The 13,896-nt window shown below is 52.1% G+C and overlaps 5 protein-coding genes across 5 annotated transcripts; 2 read left to right on the forward strand and 3 right to left on the reverse strand.

Moving 5' to 3' along the window:
• Positions 1–44: 44 nt before the first annotated feature.
• Positions 45–2,743, reverse strand: BP01DRAFT_356283 (Kelch motif domain protein). The gene is made up of 3 exons (XM_025574908.1): positions 2,258–2,743; positions 2,100–2,186; positions 45–2,025 (listed from the first exon to the last, which is right to left on the reverse strand). The coding sequence occupies exons 1-3, from the start codon at positions 2,568–2,570 to the stop codon at positions 194–196; spliced, it is 2,232 nt and encodes a 743-aa protein (XP_025431645.1). The 5' UTR covers positions 2,571–2,743; the 3' UTR covers positions 45–193.
• Positions 2,744–2,981: 238 nt separating this feature from the next.
• BP01DRAFT_356284 (WD40 repeat domain-containing protein) lies at positions 2,982–5,349 on the forward strand. The gene has a single exon (XM_025574909.1). It carries the CDS (start codon positions 3,176–3,178, stop codon positions 5,126–5,128), a length of 1,953 nt encoding a protein of 650 aa, XP_025431646.1. The 5' UTR covers positions 2,982–3,175; the 3' UTR covers positions 5,129–5,349.
• A 697-nt stretch (positions 5,350–6,046) lies between these two features.
• Positions 6,047–8,746, reverse strand: BP01DRAFT_415557 (Zn(II)2Cys6 transcription factor; the record flags this gene model as incomplete). Its single annotated transcript, XM_025579147.1, has 4 exons — positions 6,047–7,481; positions 7,533–7,619; positions 7,655–8,157; positions 8,390–8,746. 4 exons carry the CDS (start codon positions 8,744–8,746, stop codon positions 6,350–6,352), a joined length of 2,079 nt encoding a protein of 692 aa, XP_025431647.1. The 3' UTR covers positions 6,047–6,349.
• Positions 8,747–9,778: 1,032 nt separating this feature from the next.
• Positions 9,779–11,446, forward strand: BP01DRAFT_295424 (transcription initiation factor IIA large subunit; the record flags this gene model as incomplete). The annotated part of the gene is made up of 3 exons (XM_025571815.1): positions 9,779–9,892; positions 10,303–11,357; positions 11,407–11,446. 3 exons carry the CDS (start codon positions 9,779–9,781, stop codon positions 11,444–11,446), a joined length of 1,209 nt encoding a protein of 402 aa, XP_025431648.1.
• Positions 11,447–12,661: 1,215 nt separating this feature from the next.
• On the reverse strand, positions 12,662–13,606 carry BP01DRAFT_391441 (putative BAP31 domain protein; the record flags this gene model as incomplete). Its single annotated transcript, XM_025578083.1, has 4 exons — positions 12,662–13,040; positions 13,126–13,226; positions 13,306–13,440; positions 13,586–13,606. 4 exons carry the CDS (start codon positions 13,604–13,606, stop codon positions 12,662–12,664), a joined length of 636 nt encoding a protein of 211 aa, XP_025431649.1.
• Positions 13,607–13,896: the final 290 nt, after the last annotated feature.

A 13,896-nucleotide genomic window follows, 5' to 3' on the forward strand; every position in this document is an offset into this window, starting at 1 on the left:
CTTGTATACTTAAGATTCAATGTATAGAATATCAAATCATAGTATGCAATTTCAGTCTAAACTCCTGCTCAAATGCTCCTCCAGCCCAATTCCCTCACCCCTAGCACAAGCGCCATAGCTTTAAATGAATCACGAAAAAACGTCACAGAAATAGAATCCCCAACCGCAGCGCCTCACCTGTCCCAAACGCAGTTTAAAGAATCTCCATTCCATCCATTTCATCCCCGTCAAAGTCATCCACATTGTCAGTAGCTCCCCCGCCCAACCCATGAGTCGGCTTCAGACCCTTGTGTAGCCCCTCACCCAGCGATCCAACCAGCTCCAACTCCGGCCCCGCGACAATGCGACCCTCCATATCCACCACTTCGCAGAGATCGATGATACTCTGTCGGCTAAGAGACTTGAACCCGTCAGTGCGCACGACACGACCCCAATGGCTGAGGCAGAATTGAGCGGCACGCCGCATCAGCCATGACTCGTTCGTCCGCCCCGCGCGCTCCCAGATGATCGCTGCATTCTCCACATCAAGCTCCCGGCTCAAGCGGTTGACACACAACAGACGCAACTTGGGCATGTCATACAGATTAGCCATAACCAGCATGCCGGCTACGTCAATGATGTCCGAGCAGTATTCCGGGTGACCCGCAATACTATCAGTATATAAGTAGTAGATGAAGGCCCGGACGACCGAATAGGGCTCAGGGATGTGCATCCGCTTCGAGTGATACTCCGCCATCTGGGCGGAGTAGAGTCTCTTGAAGTGCGGCCATCGCAGCTGCAAGATGATCCGGTGCACATGGATGGGCGGAGACGTGGCCGCGTTGGGCGAGAGGAACGCAGGTCCGGACTGTGGACCAGTGTCTTCTGAAGCATCATCCGCTGTAAAATCGTCATCAGGGTTAGCAGTGATTACAAAGTCAGCTCCACTACCAGACTCGGGTGGTTGATCGAACACGGCGGCTAGATCTTGCCCTATACCAGATAAAGGCATCAAACCCGTCTGCTCATCCATTTGCGTTCTGCTCGGATTGGGCGAGAAGGTGGCCATTTCGTTGCCCAAAAGACCGTATCTTTCTAGATCAATGCAAAGCACTTCACTCATGTGGTTCTCATCGCTTGTCCCCGGGGTAGCTCCTGCGTCGAGGCTACAACCAAGCAGCCAGGCTTTGGTCCCACTGGCATTGACTGTGCAGTAGTGCCATCGATACCCGGGCTTGAAAATCTCTTGGCCATCGGCGAGCCGCTGCCAGCGTAGGGAATCCAGTTCCAAGGAGGATAAATTGCATTCATACGTACGGACGGTCTCGGACGGGGTGATGAGGTCTAGCAGAACACCGGATGCGTAGGACTGAAAATGGGTTCCGGAGAAAAGGGCGGGGACATGGGGACCAGACTGGAATCGCAGACACGAAACGGCTCCTGGAGCATTTGGCTTTCGTCGAGTCGAGGTCCTGGACTGGGTCCGAATCTGCACGCTGCCGGAGTTTGCCGCATAGCTGCTCGACCGGCCGGCAAGCTGCTGCGAAGGGCTACTAAACACAGTGTCTGGGCTGTAAGTCATCGTGTTGGCGGGCGTTGGGGAGTCCACGGTACCTTGCGATGTCGCCATTCCAAGGGATTGGATGTCTTTGAGGTCCAGCCACCAGATATCCGTTGTCCGTTCCATGTTGGGGTCCAGACCTCCAAAGATCCAGAGACGGCCGCCCCAGACCCAGGCAATATGGTCAAAGCGGGCAGTGAACGCCCATATGCGAGACCAGGTCCAGGTTTTCAGGTCCAAGTAGCAGAGTTCGTCGAGAATGACGCTATTCTCTCCGGTCACACCTCCAATAATAAAGAGCTTCTCGTCATGAATCACAGCAGCATGGCGAGCCCTGCCTCGCGGGATAGGTCCACGGATCTCCGGCTGGTTCCAGGTCGAGGTGGGGATATCGAGAATGACAACATCGGAGAGGTATTCGCGGTGCTCATTTTCCCCACCGAAAACAATCAACTTGTCACCTTGGTACAGGGTTGCCGTATGGCCTGTTTATGACGAGAGAACATAAGTATGTACTGCCGTGGAGGTCAAACATGCAGCGGAGAGCAGGAAAGCTAACCCATGCGGACGCCGGGAATATCGCCATAATTATCGACCAATTCCCAGCGAAACGTGTTCAAATTCAGGCGGAGAACATGGTTGTAGACTAGTTTAGTCAGATCAAGCGGTCAGTAACTATGGAGACTCCATCATGCGATCATGGACGGAAGTAACCACCTTCATCGGTGTACTGGTCAAAACCGCCAAAAGCGTAGATCTGGTCATTATTGCAATACGTCACCGAAGCATTGACCAGGCATGCCGGCACATGGCCCTGTGCCTTGCGGATGCTCGGGCGGTAGTCCGCGCTCCCGCGGCGACCACTACTACCATCCGGACTAGGAGGCATGAGGAAGGTATTCTGCGATCTTTGCGAGTTGGATGAATGCGCAGCCATCTGGCTTGCAGGTTGTGACCAGAGCAGTGGGTCACCGGAGGGGGAAGAAGCGTTACTATTCCGAGCGATAGTGGAGGACGGTTGCCGCGCCATCAGGGCTCCGATAAGGATAGGAGACCTCGGGCGGATAAGGAGGGGGGTACCTGGTAAGAGACAGAATCGCCGATTTGCAGCAGTTTAATAGGTGAGTGCTAGATAGGTGTCAACTCAAGTGGATGTGATGGATATCTCATCCTTGATCAGTTGCAGAGAGTGTCAAAGGAAATTCATCCTGATGGATGCGAACGGAAGGTTCCGAGAGGGAAAAAGTTGACGCTGACCGCCAAGACCGATCGATGCCTGATTGGGATCAGCCGCATGTCAGGTGGCTGCCATGCCTAATAGGGACTAGCACAGTCGTACCTCCAGTAACCAGCGGTTGCCATGGGAAAGCAGATCTATACGCTTTATTTATTCCTCTCCCCTGGTTCCCCCCCCGATAACTCTCTCCATTCACTTCGCTCTTCCACATCCTGTTCTGCTGCTCTTCTGCTCTATCTGCTATCTGCTATATATTCTGCTGCATTCTATCCTGCATTTTCACTTTGGACGTCTTCAGCCTCCCAGTCCAAGCCAGTGTTCAACTGGATTTGGCATCTTTGTCGCAGCTTGAAGACCTGGCCTTTATCCCATTCTTCGCACGATAGTTATATACCAACATGGCTACTCCTACCGTATCTACTCCCGTGAAGACTCATCATGGGATCTTTTCCACGAAGACTGCCGGTGGTCGCATGCCTCTGACGCCGTCCCCCCGCAGACGCGACAGTGTGGCATCGAACCACTCCTCCCCCTTCACTCCTCAATGCGGAAATGGGGAGACAGGCAAAGAATTCGGCAAGTCTGTCTATGGCGGTAATCTTTCCTCCTACTTTGCCAAGTCTGTGTCGAAGCCGGCGCGCAAGTACCGCGAATCTCCCAAATCCAACCTTTCTACCGCCCGCAGCTACCGGGAGTCTCCTAAATCCAACATTGCCCGCAATCGTTCTCGCAAGTCCCCGAAGCACCTTGAGCTAGGAGTTTCCGAGTGGTCTTTGACGGGTACTGGTCCTCCATCGTCACAGACCCCCTCCAAGGAGCGACTACGCAAGGAAGTTGCTCGGAAGGAAGTTACCAGGGAGAAGGTTGCTCGGAAAGAGGAGATCCGGACGACACGAACGACGAGGTCGGGAAAGACCACTGTGCGTATTGCACACAACGCTGGTGACAGATTCATTCCCAACCGCACAGCTAGTGAAGGACTTGTGACTGCTGGAACAGCCAAGCCCGAGGAGAGTCAGCGTCCCAAGAGCACAAGCAGCGAGGGATCATCCGTTCTGGCGAATGCTGCGAGCGCTTTTGATATTGGGGGCCGTGGAAGCGAGGAAGACCTTACCGCTGCGCTCGAGAGCCTTGGAATCGATGATAGCGAGTCTACGACGTCCTACACTAAGCCCGCACCTGATGCTGTTGCCTACGAATCATCGCTGGCGGACGCTTGCGGAGTGAATTTAAACACTCGCATTCTGGCTTTCAAGCCACCTCCTCCTGAATCCTCTAAGCCTATTGACCTGCGCGCTCAATACAACCGTCCTCTCAAGTCTGCCAAGTCTCAGTCCGCTCAATTCCGCAGAAGGGTACAGACTGCCCCTGAGCGTGTCCTAGACGCTCCTGGTCTGCTGGATGATTACTACCTCAATCTTCTGGACTGGAGCTCCGGTAATCAGGTTGCTATCGGCCTGGAGCGTAACGTTTACGTCTGGTCTGCCGACTCTGGAACTGTCAGCTGCTTGCTGGAGGCTCCCTCTGATACCTATGTGAGCAGTGTCAAGTGGAGCGGAGATGGTGCGTATGTCGGTGTCGGCCTGGGTACTGGTGAGGTCCAGATCTGGGATGTCGAGGAAGGAACCAAGCTTCGCAGCATGTTCGGCCACGACTCGCGTGTTGGCGTCATGGGATGGTCCAAGCACACCCTATCCACCGGCGCACGCAGCGGGCTGGTCTTCAACCACGATGTCCGCATCGCCCAGCACAAGGTTGCCGAGCTGGTCTCGCACACCTCGGAGGTCTGTGGATTGGAGTGGAGACCCGACGGTGCCCAGCTCGCGACGGGAGGTAACGACAACCTGGTCAACATCTGGGACGCTCGTTCCCTCAGCGCGCCCAAGTTCACCAAGACCAACCACCGCGCCGCCGTCAAGGCTCTCAGTTGGTGCCCCTGGCAATTGAACCTGCTTGCCACTGGCGGTGGCTCCTACGACCGCCACATCCACTTCTGGAACACCACCACCGGTGCGCGTACCAACAGCATTGACACCGGCTCTCAAGTCACGAGCTTGCGGTGGAGCAACCACTACCGCGAGATTGTCAGCTCTAGCGGTTTCCCCGATAACTCCCTCAGCATCTGGAGCTACCCGACTTTGGTCCGGAACGTGGAGATTCCTGCGCACGAGACCCGTGTCCTGCACAGTTGCTTGAGCCCCGACGGTCAGCTTCTGGCCACCGCTGCCGCTGACGAGAGTTTGAAGTTCTGGAAGATCTTCGAGCGCAAACCTGGAACCAGCGCCGCGGCGTCCCGCGAAGGTGGTGTTGGCAGCAAGGCGCAGATGACCAAGTCCATGACTATCCGGTAGATCCGTTTGGACCTTTCCTCCTTTTTTATATGTTGCGTTTTTCATTTTCTATCGTAGACCGGCGTTTGTCTCGATACCACGTGCTTCTTGGGAATTTGTTTGTACAGCGGAGAGTCAGCGGAGTCTTGGAGTTCTACGGAAGGATGGGATATGGTAGGGCGCTGTGATCTAGATTGACAGTCAGGTCTGTTGTGTTCGTGGTTCTTGTATAGATTGGAAACCGATAGCAACATTGTGATAACTAATGACGATATTTGTTTCAACTATAAGCGCTGTTTAACCTACGACTATGGTACTAGTAGCGTGGCACGTAGTGCTGAGTATCATGATCGTAAGCCGAGAAAAACAAGGAAACAGCTGCATTGAATATAGGTACTCGGTTCTGCTTACCGAATGAGCCCATGGATTGATTGGTTAAAACTTATAAGCCTAAATAGCTTCCAGAAATCCTTTCACCAGCCTTAACAGGCTCAAAGGCGTCAATAGCTTTAATAGGATCACCCACAAGCCTTACAGACCTCGTGTAGGTCTTAGTAGCTTCAGGATCTAATTTAAAGCACAAGGGACGATCAGCAAAAGAGACAAGGAGTAGAAAAGATAACGAATGTAAGAGACAAGGCGTACAAGCAATGCTGAGCACAGTAGGGCCACCACCTCTAGGCAATCCTGACCTCCAGTCATCACCCCACAAGCGTCGGCGAATTTCGATGCATCATTGAGAAAAAAAAAAAAAAAGAAGCTGACAAGGGCCCTGATACAGTTCCGTCTCAGCCCTGCAATGCCTAACCAACCCAATCTGAGTATATATCAGGCTAGCTTCCTCCAGAATGTTTTAGGCTACTCCATCTGTTGGCTGTTGCCAAATATGTGTTACTATTAAGGGAGGATTCTGGTGATAGGTTTTCCTGATCACTTCCCCTCCTACACTCCTATCTCAGATTATACTAGGCAACGCACGTACAGTTCATCATTCACGAAAGTAGAAACTAACAGAACTTCGCTCCATTCATCATGTCCAGATTTCCCAAAGAAACCACGAGTTCTAATTTGTGGCTGGTATTTCTTGAGCCTTTGTGGGCATGAAAGCCGAAATTTCCGTTGATTGTAAACGTCCGTAACAGGGTATGTGTGGCCACGTGTTTGGCCATGGAGAAGTGAGAAAGACGTGGGGAGAGCAGGGCTAGAGTTCCTCACACATGAAGAGGTAGTCTGCCAAAATTATCAAAAGCCTGAATTAATAGACATATCCCAGTCATTCAACAAGAGATCCCAATGTATATCATCAATTGCCGGGGCCACGGTGAACAGGTCAGACCACAACTGACCCCAGCTTTCCTCCCCGGGGGGATTTGTAGAAGCACCATCCCAAGCCATGGAGTCATTCCCTGTGCTCATGTGATTGTTGGGGGAGTGGGGCTGTTGCTCACTCGCTCCTGCAGCGCTCACCCTCCTGCTCATGTCTCTTTGCGAGATTGAACCAAGACACGTATTGTCTGCGTTGGCTGGATGCGTCGGCACAGCATGAGCCATCACTCCAGTATGGGCTTGTGAAGGAGGTGGTTGCTCCTTCTGTGTGCTCTGAAGAATAGACAATAAAGTCTGAGTATTTCTCTGGATAGCCTCCGTCAGCCTCGTTGACAGGCGCTGCGATTGCTCTAGCATCTTGCACGCTTCCAAAACCTCTTGTTTCCTGCTCTGTGCACCGGGACTTCTTGGGTTCATCGAGACATCAGTGGCCAGGACCATTGCGGCGAGAAAAACATGTTGCATCACCATCCAATAATTGGAGGGTTTAAGACTAACGGAAGAACCAGCTTCGTCCAGCGTGCGACGGAGATCGAGTATGTGCTGGGCGAAGCGAAGACATGTCTGACGAGAGTAGGCAAACTTGGAGTTTATCGAGGCTTCGCGGTGATATGGACGGTGGAGGCGGCAGATGCGAGCATATACGCCTAGATGGCCGACGGTGCGTTGCCAGGCAAGGTATGGTCGTTCCTTTATAATCCCGCGACTCCGCTGTACACTTTCAGGATCTAGCCGGAGGAAATATGGCATGGATTCCAAGACGTTATGTAACTTGCGGTCAAGATCTAAAACCACTTCATAGTCAGGCAGCTCGCTGTCTCCCAGGTACATAGAAGCGAAAGCGTCAACAATCTGCCGGCAGACATCGGCAAAATGAACCCGCAAGATAAAGACAGACATGGATGTCGGAGTGCTAAGTGGTAGACTGTAGTCTAGCGCACTAGTCGCCAAGGTCTCGTCATCGATATTGCTTGGATAATTGACTCTCATGTGGTTTGGGTGTAGAAGGTATGACCCTTCTTGTGGCCCTTGAGTGAGTGAAACTATCCTGGATGACCGTTAATGACAAGGATACAAGAAGGGATTAGGATAGATTTACCAGTCTGATGCTACGATATGCCACCATATCCGTCGTTGAACTTCGATTTCGACGACTTCATACTGTGTGCGCTTCCTCTCTTCCACACTTTTGCGGAATCCAAGCGATGAATCTGCATCGACCGTGCCATGAATATTGCGCGCATACGGAGAGCTTGAATGTTATCGTGAAATCCATCTGCATGTGTCAGAATGTGAGATAAAATGGTTATGGCGAGAAGAGCCACCGTTGACGGGGCTATAGGTCGCTTTGGATGATCTAACATGGTTATGGCAAGACGCATAAAAGTGGCGAAAGCAGTCCTAGACTTCTCTTCCGTTGCCTCGAGACTTTCGAGAAGCTCGGGTGTCGCGACAATAGTGCCCCCAGCATAGATAGCGAGAAGCAGAATGAGAACCGTGAAATTCGGTTCTTTGCCTTCGGATGTGTCGCGATAGGTTTCCTCCATCAAAACCCGAACAGATGGGATGTGTAGAATACCAAGACTTGGTTGGATAGCTCGAACGAACCGATCAAAAAGTAACCTTGCTTGCTCAATCGGTGGAAGACATTCGAAGATGCACTTGGGGTCTTGCATGCAGTCGTCGAACTCATCAATGTGTTTCCGTACTGATGAAAGAGATAGCTTGGCGAATGGAGTTCCACGTTTGCCTCTTACATACTGCACGCAGCGGCAGTTTAGCAGCTGTTTTGTGTGTTTGCCGAGCTGTACATACATCTTTTGTGACAGAGCCAGTGGCCATTATATTGGTTCCAGATGAGATCAATCTTTGTTGATGTTGTGAAGGTACGGCGGACAAGGATGCGCCTTGGTCATCCCTATTCGTTTGTTGTATTGGTGCCGCTTGGCCGAAGACCGCCTCCTCTAGCCTACGTATTCGGTCTAGTAGACCGGTAGACTCATTTGTATTAGATTGAGGTGACGATACTGTAATACTCTCTGCATGAGATGTAGCAAGCGGCGTATTTGTAGCAGCAGCAGGCGAATTGCTGACCGGATCATAACGTCCTGGCTCAATGGATAGAGCTTGAGACTCAGTACCGGAGAGATACTGGCAGTGTGTTTTCCGGAGCTTGCAATTGTTGCAAGGGTGTTTGCGATCACATCGCCATTTCTTTTGACGGCAATTCTGACATGAAAGCCGTGGCTGCGACGTCCATCGCTGCACCATGGTATGAGGCACTGCATCATGCTTTCGTTTCAAGGGAGACATTGTATGGATGGGTCGGCAGCTCCGTTATGCATGTCGATGATGGCGTACTTCTGCAGCAGTACTCGACCTTGTGGAAGCATTGCGATAAGGAGCAGTGATGGAAGGTGGAGAGGGTGAGAGAGCAAGCTCTCCCAATATGGCTGGCGGCTCCGCCAGCCCGTTCTCCAACTTTGCCCAACCCGGTAAAGCCCGCCGCGAACAAGTATATGGTGGGCCTATCCACTGGATTAATCTAGATAGAGAATCAGGTAAGAGCTTAATCATGGTTGATTCATTGTGCATAGAATGCTAAAGAGCGAGTGTTGAAGACAAAGTGAGCCGTACGACAGTATAGAATGCAACAGTGTGCTAACGCGAGCATATATCCAACTAATAAGTTAGTGGCGATGATTGTTAAGAAAGTGAATGAAGTCCACCCCCCCGGATATCCTTTCAGGGACTAGCGGAGGAGTGACTAAGCAGGCGGGAAGAGAGGCGGATTTCGCCCGGGGAGAGCGACTTTCACCTCAACCACATCCCTCTGGCTCTTCGATCTGGCCCTGTCACCGCCCGATCCTTTCTTAATCCACCCACCCCTCTCTGTGTTTGGTTTCCTACAATTCTGCAGGCTCTTACCAGGCATTCAGTGCTCTTACGAAATAGTACAACTTCAGAGAAAGCGTGTTACTGTAGCGGCCGTTGGCGTTTCGATTGTCGCATGAGCCCTTGGCGGACGACCACTCCTGCGACTGCGACGCTTTACCTTTGATAAGCTCACTCGTCCACGCCTTACTGTCGTGGTATCTAGAATCCCACATCACTTGTTCTCCATCTCTTAGCATCACCTCATTCTTTTCCTACTCTTCTCCGTTCACTTAAACCAGACAAGGATCCTCTGCGAGGTCCTGCCGCAGCGACCATGTCAAACCAGCAGGTGGTGAGTACTCGTCCGGTCTACCCATACCTGGCTTGTGAGCTCTCTTGAGCATGGTGACTTCAACGGCCGCAATATTCCACAGTGACATCTCTCTTTTGTTGAGGTCATTGGCTGACATGCGGCAACAGGGTACGGTGTTCGATCGTGTCATCCAGGAGGTTTGCGATGGCTCCCAGGTGGACTTTGAAGAAAGTGGAGTGGATCAACAGACGCTTTTAGATCTGCGCAAGGTGAGTAAAATTATCAGTCACAGTTTTTCTTTCTGGATGGATAGCTTTTGATGGAACATGATGGATGCACACGAGAGGGGGGCCGGGATGGGAGGAGGTTCCTAAGCGGGGCCCGAGAGGAGGTGCAGGAAAGCAACGGGTGAGCGGCTGGGGGGAAACTGCTGGCTTTTGAGTCTCTTTTTATACCGCGCCGCTTTTACCCGCCCGTCGCTCTAGTCTGCCAAGACCTTCAAACACCCTCCGCATTCCCTGCCCCCCATTACTACTGCTACTGCCCTTTACCCCAAATTCCCCCTCATCCTTCGTGATCCTTGTCGTGTTGTCTTTGCTGGCTCTGATCTGGCTCTATATTGCTGTCATCATATCTATATCCGAAATTCTCTTCACCCCGCTAACATTATCTTCCACAGAGCTGGCAAAAGAAGCTATCTTCGTTGGGCGTCGCTCATTTCCCTTGGGATCCCCCACCACCGCAACAAGCCCCTCCCAGCCAAACCCAGCAACAAATACTCCCTCCCACTACCACTGTCCCCTCTAACGCCCCTCGACCTGCTCCATCCCCTCATCCATCCCAACAACATGTTCCTCCTCCGCAGCAACCCATGCCGCAATCCATGCCCAACACGGTTCCCCCCATGCAAGCTCCCGCCCCGGTAGGTGTACCCCCTCAGCCAATGGGGCACCTTCCACCGATCAAGACGGAGCCTGGGGTCAACAATCAGCCAGGAATGATGCCCATGAACAACAATAACATGATGCCACCAAGTGGTTCGACCCCTCAATCTGCTCAGCAACGGGCCGCTGACATGCTTCGTCAACGCTATGGAGCGGCGGCTGCCAACTCGGTCAGCCAGTTGCAGGCTCAGTCGCAGGCAGCCATGGGTATGCCGGGCCAGCCACGCCCACCCAACATGCAGCATATTCCCAATGGCCAGGCGCCTCAGATCAAGCAAGAGCCGGGCTACTCACCTGCTCCCCGCCCTTCCCTAGGGAATGCTCAAACCGATGGTGCCGGAGACGCGCTTTCCGACTGGAAGGCAGAAGTCGCCCGCCGGCGTGAAGCCGCACAACGTCAGAACGGAGAGGGCGATCGTCTGTTGCGAGAACACATCCAACAACGCATGATCCAGTTTGAGGGTGGAGGCCTGATGGTACCCTTGGAAGAACGTCAGACCACCTCAGCACGTGGCCTCTCACTCAATCAACTAAGCGCAACGGAAGCGCAACCTTCGGCTGTTCCCAAGGCCCAGTTTGACGGGCCAGGTGGTGACGATGAAAGGGAAGAGGATGATGAAGATGCCATCAACTCTGATCTCGATGACCCGGATGACCTTGTTGCCGAAGAGCACGACGGGGATGAGTCCATGGGGCAAGTCATGCTTTGCACCTACGACAAAGTGCAAAGAGTAAAGAACAAGTGGAAGTGTACGCTGAAGGACGGTATCCTGACCACGGGAGGCAAAGAGTAAGTTTCAGATTCCGTTGGAAGGTTGATCTCGACTAACCGCTAGCAGATATGTTTTCCATAAAGGCCAAGGCGAATTTGAATGGTGATCTCGGTATACGGGGTCATCCTGCCGCCCTTGGACTAAGGTGTTTTATGCATTTTCCGTCATGCTGCTCCCTCTAATTCCCCCGTGCTTCACTTATTTCTGTTATCATCTCTGTGATGTAGAAAACCATTTATGATCTCAGACCCTTTTATGAGCAAACCAGACTTTTCTGAATAATTTGTCCATTCTCATGCATTCAAACCGTGGTCCCTTGTTCTCGTGACGTACGTAACTATTTCATCTGGGGGAAGATAAATGCCCTTGATGGCTGGTGTCAAGTCTTCTTCACTCTCTCCTACTCTGATATCTCCCTTGTTTTCATTCGTCGATTCCTCCCTTCGTTTCACTTGGGACGCAACGGGGCGCTTTTTCAGGGTGAACGGCTGTCTCTGTTCTTCTTAGTCCTTCTGCCTACCTGACTGCCTGGCCATCTGCTTGCTTCAAGTTGCTTACTTTCCCGTTTTGTATTTGCTTTCCTTCGAAACTATGTACTTCGATCATTCGACCCCAAATGAAAGTGACTGAGGAAATGAGTTTTCCGTTTGGAGCATCAGACTTGTATCTGTAGCTGGATTGTATCTGCCGCTACTGTAGTAATTCTAGTAAAATCTTTAAATAAGGTTGTAGTCACAAAACAGATGCACGTGCCCGATTTGGACTCTGGATTGGTCCTTCGCAGAGGTTCAGCTCAAGAGAACCTGAAACAATCTACGAGGGATTTACGTTCTAGGTTATCAAGACCTCAGAAGGGATTGCAGTCATGTCAATACGGGATTCCTTTGATCCCTGTCTGTCTCCCTACGGATCTGGACTAATCTGACTGATGCTCACAGGAAACTCTTCAGCAAGAAGCCCCGGGAGACCAATACAATGATGACTTTACGGATACAATGCAACGCTGCTCAGCGCAGGCCCCCATACTTCAAATCCCTATGATTACTCGCAAAAAAGCGGAATAAAATAATTGGGAATGACTCTCTGAGTCAGACAGAACATGCCAAGATAAGAAACCGTTGAGTCGATCTCTGCTTTGGATTGTGCATACCAAAATCCACCCCCCGGCGCCCCCCGCTCTCCCCATTTCCCCGCTGATACTCCCCACATCTCTGATTTCCAACCCCTCACATTTCCTCTATTCCTTGCACTTCGCAATCGGCTAGCTAGCTCATCGATGCAACGAAAACAACCGATTAGAAGCACAAACGATCCCAATCGCTTACAGATCCTTCTTGGGAGCGGCATCCTTGGTGCCAGAGACCTGGTCACCCAGCTTGTGGTACTCGGCAGTGAGACCCTCGCACTGCTTCTTCAGGGTCTCGATGTCGCGGTCCCTGGCCTCGAGCTCCTGCTTGAGACGGCCGATCTCGCCGACGTCGCCGGCCTGGGCGATCCGAGCGGAGTCCTTGCCGCCGGCGCGCTTGTCGCCCTCGAGGAGCTTGACGCGGTCCTCCAGGCGGAGAACCTCCAGGATCATGGTGTAGGTGCGGTTGAGGATGAGAGACAGGAAGAGAGTGAAGCCGCAAAGATACATGTTGCGCTGCGAGTAGAACTTGCGGGCCTGGACTTCCATGCGGTCGGTGCCAAGGGCGGCAGCTCTGGATTTGAGAACAAACGAAAAAGATTAGTCGACTGGCCATAGCAGAGTGGGAGTGGGGGTGGGGGGTTGTTTCTGATACATACCCCATAGGACCGCCCTCCTTGAAGGAAGCCAACTCCAGCTGCACGCGGTAGACGCGGTTGACGCTGTCGATGAAAAGAATGAGGATGAAAATAAATGTTATCTGCGGGCGGGAGATTAGTGCACATCCAGAGGGTGCGGTGCGAGAGGTGGAAGGGGCCTGTGGCACTAGGGGCACATACCTTCAGCCCATATTGTAATTTGGCCACTATAGGACTTTCTGAGATGAAGGCGAAGAGCTTCCTCTTGACCGTGAACGGAAGAGGGACGATGAGGCCCATGAAGACCGCCATCTCAAATACCAAAAGGCAGAAGACCTACATACATCCCGTCAACATCCGCCGCAGGAACTTTGGTCTCCCGGTTCCGTAGCCCAGGGGGGAATTGCAGGCTGCAGGCTGCAGCATTCGCCTGAGCTCGCGGAGTGTCTCCCGGGAGCGTGACAGGAACAGCAGCACTTACAAGACTGTAGTAGAGAGTCATTTTGAATAGGTTGGTAAAGCAGACGAGTGGCTATGGTTTAATGTAAATCGATGTTGCTAGGCGCTTAGCTTAAGCTTGCTCGATCGAGGGGTGAAGGTGCGATAGGTAGTTGAGATGCAAGCACAGAAGCTATCGGAGCGATTTTTATACTCCGAGCGCTCAAAGACAAATTATTGCACGAAGAGCCGGGAAGAAGACCCTTAATATAGTCACCAATTGGTCGATGCCTAAAAGAAGAAGAAGATTGGGTGTTGCGAGTTGTGTGTACGGGGGATGAGGTGGTCTTTTTG

The sequence above is a fragment of the Aspergillus saccharolyticus genome, assembly GCF_003184585.1.
Source record: "Aspergillus saccharolyticus JOP 1030-1 unplaced genomic scaffold BP01scaffold_13, whole genome shotgun sequence".
NCBI lineage: Eukaryota > Fungi > Ascomycota > Eurotiomycetes > Eurotiales > Aspergillaceae > Aspergillus > Aspergillus saccharolyticus.